This window comes from Cheilinus undulatus, linkage group 9 (assembly GCF_018320785.1).
Source record: "Cheilinus undulatus linkage group 9, ASM1832078v1, whole genome shotgun sequence".
NCBI lineage: Eukaryota > Metazoa > Chordata > Actinopteri > Labriformes > Labridae > Cheilinus > Cheilinus undulatus.
In genome coordinates, this window is record NC_054873.1 from 19,795,045 (window position 1) to 19,804,525 (window position 9,481).

The following is a 9,481-nucleotide window of genomic DNA, read 5'->3' on the forward strand; positions in this document are numbered from 1 at the left end:
CTCTTCCACAAACTCATTATTGCTCATCCATGTTCCTGAATAATGTTACACACTTTCTTTCTCTTCCTTTCCTCTCTTTAGGTGTGTGTCTGGTGTTGGGCTGTATGATCTATCCTGATGGTTGGGACAGCGATGAGGTGAGGCGAATGTGTGGAGAGCAGACAGACAAATACAGCCTGGGAGCGTGCTCGGTGCGTTGGGCCTACATCCTGGCGATCATGGGCATCCTGGACGCTCTCATCCTCTCTTTCCTGGCTTTTGTCCTGGGGAACCGGCAGGACGGACTCATGACAGAAGAGCTGCTGGCTGAGAGCAAGGGTGAGAATGACATCTAATCTGATAAAGATGTGATACTTGGTTGATTGATTGGGAATACCTCTCTGCTGTTGTGCACTGTGTTCATAGTCAGAGCTGGGTTCAGAGCAGCAAGCAGATAGGTAGGAGCCTCCCGTTGGATAATTACTGCATGGATGGTTATGTTTCAGCTGGCAACAGGTTATTTAACCCTAAATGATGCAGTGTGTAGCTTCTCATTTCTTAAACAACATGTCAGAAGACACATCCTGTGGTCATGGAGAAGATGTTAGTCCGTTTCAGAAGGGTCAAATTATTGGCATGCATCAAGCAAAGAAAACATCTAAGGAGATTGCTGAAACTACTAAGAACTGTCTAACATATTATTAAAACTGGAAGTGGGGAACCAACATCTTCAAGGAAGAAATGTCAGAAAAAATCTTGAATGATCATGATTGTCGATCACTTAAGCTTTTGGTAAAATCAAGTGGTAAAAAAAAACAACAGTAGAACTCAGGACTATGTTTAGTAGTGAAAGTAAGAGCCTTTCCACATGCACAATGCAAAGGGAACTAAAGGGATTGGAACTAAACAGTGTTGTAGCTTTAAGAAAACTACTTATCTATGAGGCTAATTGGAAAAAAATGGCTTCAATTTGCTAGGGAGCATAAAGATAGGACTCTGGAGCAATGGAAGAAGGCCATGAGGTCGGATGAGTCCAGATTTACCCTGTTCCAGAGTGATGGGTGCATCAGGGTAAGAAGAGAGGCAGATGAAGTGATACACTTATCATGCCTTGTGCCTACTGTACAAGCCTGTGGGGGCAGTGCTATGATCTGGGGTTGCTGCAGTTGGTCAGGTCTAGGTTCAGCAACGTTATGTGCCCAAAGAATGAAGTCAGCTGACTACCTGAATCTACTGAATGACCAGGTTATTCCATCAATGGATTTCTTCTTCTCTGATGGCACGACAGTATTCCAAGATGGCAATGCCAGGATTCAACGGGCTCAAGTTGTAAAAGAGTGGTTCAGGAAGCATGAAACATCATTTTCACACATGGATCGGCCACCACAGAGTCCAGACCTTAAGCCCACTGAGAATCTTTGGGATGTGCTGGAGAAGACTTTGCACAGCTGTGCAACTCTCCCATCATCAATATAAGATCTTGGCGAACAATTAATGCAACTCTGGACAGAAATAAATGTAGTGACATTGCAGAAGATTATCAAAACAATGCCACAAGGAACGCATGCCGTAATCAAAGCTCAAGGTGGTCCAACGAAATATCAGAGTGTATGCCTTTTTTTTTGTTTGTTTGTTTGTTTTGGACGGACAGTATATTATCTTTATTCTAATTTAATTTAATTTAATTTAATTTGCACAAATATATGATTACATAAAATTGAAATATAAACATATAAAAAAATGTGTCAGGAGAGGACAAGAAGCCAATCAGACTTATACAAGGGACCTCACCTGTCTATGAGACAAAAAGAGAACAATCAAGATTTCAGAAGAACACAAACAATGCATGCATACACCTACATATGTCCATCCATCTGTATATAAAAAAAAGAAAAGGAAAATCAACATTGTTGACAGAATCCAAAAGTACTGGGGCAGAAAAACTCAAACAGGTCTTCACTGATTCATGTAGAGCTGTTCATCTTATATCACTGTAACCATTTAAGGGAAAGGTTCAGCTTAAAGTAAGTAGTAAAAGTAGTAAAGTTAATATTTCCTTTAAGAGTAGCCTCCTCATGTATCACGATCATACTAAAAATAGAACGTTTGCACTCATTAAGGTGGGGATAAATCACTCTCTGGTCTGGCAAACACATTAAATGAGCTGATTTCATAAAGGCATCACTTTCAGCGTGCCTAAAGCCAAAACTGCTGACGTAAGGAGCTTTTGATGCAGGCTCAAAGAAAAAAAACAACCTAGATTTAGGAAGCTTAAAATGAATTTGCACAAGTGCGTCACTGCGTCAGAGATATGTGTTTGATGTACGACACTAACCAGCTGCCATCTATGAACAGCATGCAGTCCTAATTTAACCCCCAATGAGCCCTATATGAATTAAAAGTTTATACAATGTTGATTTTCAGTTTATTAACATATGACTATTTTAAAGTGCATCCTGTTCTATAATTACTGCCATCTTTATTTTAAACATGCCAGTGCAAAACTTGTGCAAGCAATAAAATGTCAGGAGATAAAATGCTATAAGGAATGGACAAATAAAGATGCTTTTTAATGTTGCACACTCACTGGCCACTACATTAGGTATAGCTCTCCAACTGCTCATTAATACAAATATACAGCCAATCACGTGGCTGCAACTGATGAATTAAGGCATGAAGACATAGTCAATAAAACATGCTTGAGTTCAAACCAAGCATCAGAATAGTGAGGGAAAGTGACTGAAGTGACTTTGAGCATGCTATAGTTGCTGGTGGTCTGCCAGACCAAATTCTGACCATCTAAAAGTTGCAGCACAAGTCAAAACTCATCAAACCAGGCAATGTTTATCCAATCTTCCACTGTCTATTTTTGGTGAGCTCATGTGATTTGTAGCCTCAGCTTCCTGTTCTTAGCTTACAGGACTGACCCCTGTCATGGTCTTCTGCTGCTGTAGCCCATCTGCTTCTTCTTCTCTGTCATTCTCCTCTGACCTATGCCATTAACAAGGACTTTTGGCCCAGAGAACTGCCTTTACTTGATATTGTCTCCTTTTCCCATGATTCTCTGCAAATCCTACAGATGGTTGTGTGTGAAAATCCCAGTAGATCTGCAGTTTGCTTGTCTGGCACCAACGTCCATGTCACATGTAGTCACATACAGTGCTTAAAAAATTTATTAGACCACCTGTCATATTTGTCTCAGAGACCATCCAGCATCATGAAGTGCTTTAATACAGACTCTTTCATTTTCAGTGAGCTCTCCATATTTTACCATTTTGAACTGGAATGAGGAATTTCAAACTGAATTCACCTTTTTATACCCAATTTGAGCCTGCTCACTGGGCTTCTCTGAGAAGTCAGAAATTAATCAAGCATAACATTCAACCACTAAAACTAATTTTTTCTGTTCAGGAATGCAAGTAAATAACTATATTTTGGCATATTAATCATAAATAATAATGTGCTTTACTATTTTCTCCTTTTTTTTGTAAATCAATAACTTTGAAAATTCATGGATAACAATAATAATGATATTTTAGCATTAAAAATATCATTTGGGTTAAAGAGCTTCTACATATTGGTGTATTAACCATTGCAGAAACATAAAAAATGATTTTGGTAATTACCAGTGCTGTTAATTTAGGGCAGCTGTGGCATAAACCTTACTTTGGGTGGTGGTCTAATAAAGTTGTTAAGCACTGTAGATCACCTTTCTTCCTCATTCTGATGCTTGGTTTGACACTCAGCAGATCGACTTGACTATTTCTGTATGCACAAAAGTGCTGGTTGCCACTGTGTGATTGGTAGATTAGATATTTGCATTGATGAGAAGTTGAGCAGGTGTACCTAATGAAGTGGCCAGTGAGTGGAGACCCCAAGTAAGGTACAAAACACACATCAAATTTTATCTAATAACCAGCTTTTGCCACTGTAATGATATAAAGACAATGAAAGTGTCTGACAGAATCACTGCAACAATCAAACTTCACGTCCCAACTAAACATCTGGCATAAACAGCAGAGGATATGATGTTTTAATCATAGAGAAGCCCTCATCTTTACACTAGTGTCCATGCATAATGATGCATCCCTACCATGGGTCTACAGTAATTTACCATTAAAGGGTGCAGGTTCAGTCATGTGTCCTAGTGGGAAATGGGCTTTGCATGTTCATGCTCTGTAGTCTGTAATGGAACCAGACAAGCATGGATGGCCAATAATCCTTTAAACAAAAGCCAGAGGAGAGAATGAGAGTAAGAGAAAAAAGAGCAGGTCTTATATTTTGAATGGGATTTATAAGAAATGCCTACGTTATCATAAAATAATTACACTTTAACATCATCATGGCCTTATATTTTACTCTCTGTGGATGTAATTGTCGCTGTCCGTTACTTATTAATCCCCACAGGAAGCTTGTAAATTTTCACTGCAACTCTGCTGACCTTCATATTGCAAATATGTGGTAAAATACAAGGTGAGAGATCAGTGGACATGTCATAAAAGAGAAAACTTGAATGGGTTTATCATCACTTTCACAGGTCAATAAACAGCCTCAGTGTGTGGCCTGATGATGCCTTTCCTCAGTTCGGGGCTAAGAATGCATAATGTATGAATAATTCATCACAGCTGTATAGACTTTTAATATTTAGCTCATCTCTAGTGCCATCTAGTGTTGATAAAGTGCTGCACAACCAGTCACCATGTAGGATGCTTGTGTTTGGGAATGTGTGAACACTGGAGTCTATTAATAGCATGACCTTGAAATTTGTTGTTGCGTATTTTTATGTTTTTCTTTCTGTGTTTTCTTGCAGAGGGAGGAAACGCCTAACGAAATCTTTAGGTAAGGACTAAAAATACGTCAGCTATTTCCATGTTGATTTAGAAGACGACAATTATGTAATCCGTTGTGCACAATGTGATTGTTCTTTAATATCTGACTGCCATCTGCAGTTTAACAGTGAAACTAAATGTAAACAGCATTTTAGTCGTGGTTAGATTCTCTCTAACGGTTACAGAACAGATCTCAACATAAATTAAAGAAGTAGAAGCCAAAAAGCATCATTTACACACAATTTTGCATTTGTTTTAAAGATTTTTTTCTGTTAACTATAGCCAGTTTTCTTATTTTGGATGACAGGAGCACTCACTCTTTGGTAGCATGCAAAAGAAACTTTCTGTAAAACGTGCCTCTAAAATCTTCCAGAGCAGGGCAGCACGATGTTAGTTAAAAGGACGCAGCAGTGTAATGTTTAAAGCATAGCTAGTAATTAGACATGTTCACTGTAGAAATGAAGAGTGGACAAGAGCATACACAGTATGAAGCAGCTTCACTTCATACACAAGGATTGAACCAGTCGCAGAATGATGGCAGGATTAAAATTAGGATGCACGATTATTCAGCATGATATTGTTACTGGCAGATCCGAACATTCTGGGTGATATTTACAACTGATATACTGGTTATAAATTTCAACCTTTAGGTTGTTTGCAGATGGTTGATTTTTGCAGTTTTAGGCATGTAGGGTGCATTCATCATAGGGCCTGTTGTGCCACAATCCGGGGCTGGAGAGGGCGGAGGTAGTCAAGCTTGACACACATCAACATGTGTATTGGCAGCCAAGGTCAAGCTTGGCAGCATGTCTTTTCGCGCAGGCTTTTTCACCCCTGGCAATACACGCTGTGGACCGTCCGCAGTTTTTAGGCCCTTGGACACCCACAGCATGACCAGGGGACTCAAATTTGGCTACTTTGTGGGCTAATTTTTAGGTGACACAATGGAAGAGAATCCAGTCATTTTTTTGGAATAAAACATCTTTCACACCCTATTAGTCAATAAAATTGATATAAAATAAGGTATTTAATCTGTGTGTGGCCTGGTACCACATGACCACATGGGTTGAGGACTGCTGCCCTAGGCCGTGCTTACACGCTGCATCCACCCCTTACGCCGCCCTAAAGTAGTGGATTATGTTATTTTTCAACAGACTATTTTCCCATGCCCCCAGTAATATGTAAATACATACAGAGAACAGCCACGGTTGTGTCAGTCTTTCCCACCCAATGCTGCCAACAGGCGGCTTACTTGCCACATCTGCACCTTATTTCAGTCTCAGTGTTTGGCCCAAACATGCCTACAAGTTCTGCAGAGTACTGCTTATTTATAGACTTGTAGGAGGAGGCATGCAGGACTAAATTAATGTGATATCGATCATTTCCATGCCAGGTAAACTGGCTATCTCATAGGAAAAATCTCTTTTTTCAAAAAGTGCAAGGATCATTTCCAATATATATTGAAATTTTCTAATGACAATTGCAGCATGCAGGTCCGTTTAGAGCTTTACTGCTCCAACTTTCCTCCATTTCCATTGATTCTTAACAAGTGGTCTTTACCTCCTTGCCCCCTCATCTGTCATGTCATTGTCATAACAAGACTGCAAACAACCCATATTGGTTTAAAATATCAGCATATTTTAAGGGCTGAAGTTCGTTTATTTTTTCATCCTTGAACTTTAGAGTCTTTTCTACTGACTGAAGTTTTAGGTCTGAGCTACATTTCTATCTCTCCCTAATGGCATTGGCTAAAATGAATTAGTAAACAGCATTATCAGATATCAGCAAAAAAATCCAATACCATGCATCCTTGATTACACTAAGTAATGCTGTGTTTGCACATCAGCTCGTCCACCTGCTACAGTTGCATACTTGTTTACTTGTATCTGCTTTTAGATACACATAATCCCTCTGTCTTTTTCTGTCTTTTTTTCCAGGTTCCTAAACCCTATGTGTCTGTCATCATGATGTACCTGTCCCTCTACACGAGCTTGGAGGAGCGAGGCATCCATGCCTTTGGAGGAGAATAATACTATGGAACCAGCCAGCCTGCCTTTTACATCTCCCTGCCATAACCCTGCTTTAACCTTCCCTTCAAGTCCAGCCATCTTGCTTGCAGTCCCTTCATCATCTCCAGCACTAGACAGAGCCTGACGCACTTTTATCCCCCTGTGTGTCTACAGAGCTAACCCTTGCACTACATGTCATACACTGTACCGGGGCAGAGACTGTTATCCTACAGAGAAGAACACGGACTACCCACTACCTACCAGAGAAGGCACAGGGTTGACATTGCATACCTGCAGTACGAGCACACACAAACTCACAAACACACTTTAACACACACATACAGTACATTCAGACAAGACAAACTCTGTAATTACAACTATTAAGCTATGTTAACACTTAGACGTGTGTACCACCATCAGAATGTGTGTCATGTATGTTTTATTTGTGAAAAGAAGAAGAAACCTCTCATTTTAAGATTATATCGGGTTTATGTAAATCTATTGTGTTTCATATGTAGCGTTTGACAATGAAATGAAAGTCATAGTTTCTTCTTTGCCCATACAACCCTTTGTTCCTCTTCATTTACAAGAAAAAATATATTTAACACTGTTTTATAAGAATACTATCATCCAAAAGAGGATAAAAAAAACTTGTATTAAAAAGTATGTACAGTAAATATTAAAGATGTTCTAGGAATTTTAACTAAACCCATTCAATGCCCTGCTAGCTAACTTTGCACAGCGCTTCAGTTTGAGAAGAAATCAATATTTTCTAGTCTGTGGTATCTATCTACACTGTGACGGGGGCTATTAGGACTGTGTGCTGCAGGACTCGTAGCTGCTGTATGAATGTGTGAGCGAGTGTGAGTTTCTGCACATATGTGAGCGTTGGTCTGAATGTGTTGCCTGCAATAGTTTGTTGGGCTAGAGAACAGATATGCCAGCCTCACATACACACAATTGTCCTGTTGTGTCGCTAAAACAGTCTCTGTGTTTGTTTCTTTGACTTCCTTTCTCCCTTTGTTTTGTTGGGACTTACAGGGTAGCATGATGAAGTGTTATTTATAATGGATGAAGATTTGTTGGATCAGTAAGGCCTGTCCCAGCGTCACCTGTGGATATTTCCTGTGTAAATAGATATTCTATAGATACAAAACAGTTTAAAATATGAAGGAGAGTAACTTAGAGCAACTAAAGAGATTCCTATAAGAATATATGAACACTTAATAAAGATTTTCACTGTAAAATGACCGCTGTCACGTTGTGTTTGTTTTGGAGAAAGTTATTTTTGTTGATGGGCTACCAGAAAAAGACTTTTATCTTTAATAATCCTCTTTCTTTAAATTTTACTGGGTTTTAAGGAATGTTAATGTATTCATCCTGAAACCTGTGTTTTTAAGGACTGAAATTTTAGGTCTACACTACATTTTAATATCGGTATCTATGTCGCCTGAAATTTATTTATGCAAGAGAACGACTGCATATCCTGCATCCCTAATTAATACCAAAACACCAATTGTTTATCACCTTTAAGAGGAGCATCACAACTTAACTCATCACATCTAAGTATTTTAGTATGTCCCGTGGCCAGACGGGACTTCTAAATCATATAAAAATGCACTACAGGTGCAGCAGACACCCATTCTTCTACTATGAATCATTCATTTTTAATTCCAAAAAAGGCCCTGGCATATGAAACAGACTAGCAGCTGTTTTTCATAACTGATAACATAAAAGCGTGTGCAAAAAAACTTCTTACAGACTGGACTAGAAAGGAGAAATGTGAGACACAGTACAAGTAATATATAATAAAATCACTACAGTAGCTGATGTATGCTGATTAAGACTGAACACAGTCTGAGGAGATTCAGGCACTAGGAGCTTCCTCTTATTCCCACTACACCTACAGTTGCCAATTCTTATCTTCAGGTCAGAAATAGTCATTACACACACAACAATGAATTCAAACTGCACTGCAGCAGTGAAGGGATATGTTTACACTGGTGTAGCTCATTCCATTCACTTCTATCCAACAACAGCACCACTGTGAATGTCTGTTGTTTGAGTCAGCAGATGTGCAGCTTCCCACACCATAGGCAGTAATGCAACCCCATACCATCAGAGATGAAGGGTGTTGAACCGTGCACTGACAACAAGCTTGATGGTCCCTTCTTTCTTTAGTCTGCACATGGCGTCCATGGTTTCCAAAAAGAATTTCACATTTTGATTCATTGCCACAGAACAGTTTTCCATTTTGCCTCAGTCCATTTTAAATGAGCTCTGGCCCAGAGAAGACAGCAGCCTTTCTGGATTGTGGTCACATGTGGCCTCCTCTTTGCAAAATACAACTTTAATCTGCATTTGTGGATGGCATTGCCAACTGTCTTGACAAACAATGATTTCTGGAAATTCTCCTGAGCCCATGCAGTAATTTCTAGTTCAGAATCTTGCCTGTTTTTAATACCGTGTCCCCTGAGGGCCGAACTAGCATCACATATTGACCTGCAGCCTCGTACCTCTTGCACAGAGATTTCTCCAGAATCTGGAAAAGCAATTTCTGGATTCCTAAATTATGATGTATTCTCTTTTTCTTTGAACAAAATTTAAAATAAACTTAAAAGCTCCAGATGGACAATAAAACCCCTCTCTGAAGCCTTGAGTAAA

The 9,481-nt window shown here is 39.3% G+C and overlaps 1 protein-coding gene across 1 annotated transcript in view; it reads left to right on the top strand.

Moving 5' to 3' along the window:
* LOC121515337 (LHFPL tetraspan subfamily member 3 protein-like) overlaps positions 1-8,028 on the top strand; it is a 43,436-nt gene extending 35,408 nt beyond the window's left edge. Inside the window, exons 2-4 of the mRNA XM_041796042.1 lie at positions 82-318; positions 4,790-4,818; positions 6,746-8,028. Of these exons, the coding sequence (XP_041651976.1) occupies positions 82-318; positions 4,790-4,806 (254 nt within the window). The 3' untranslated portion in view covers positions 4,807-4,818; positions 6,746-8,028. The remainder of the gene's footprint in view (positions 1-81; positions 319-4,789; positions 4,819-6,745) is intronic.
* Positions 8,029-9,481: the final 1,453 nt, after the last annotated feature.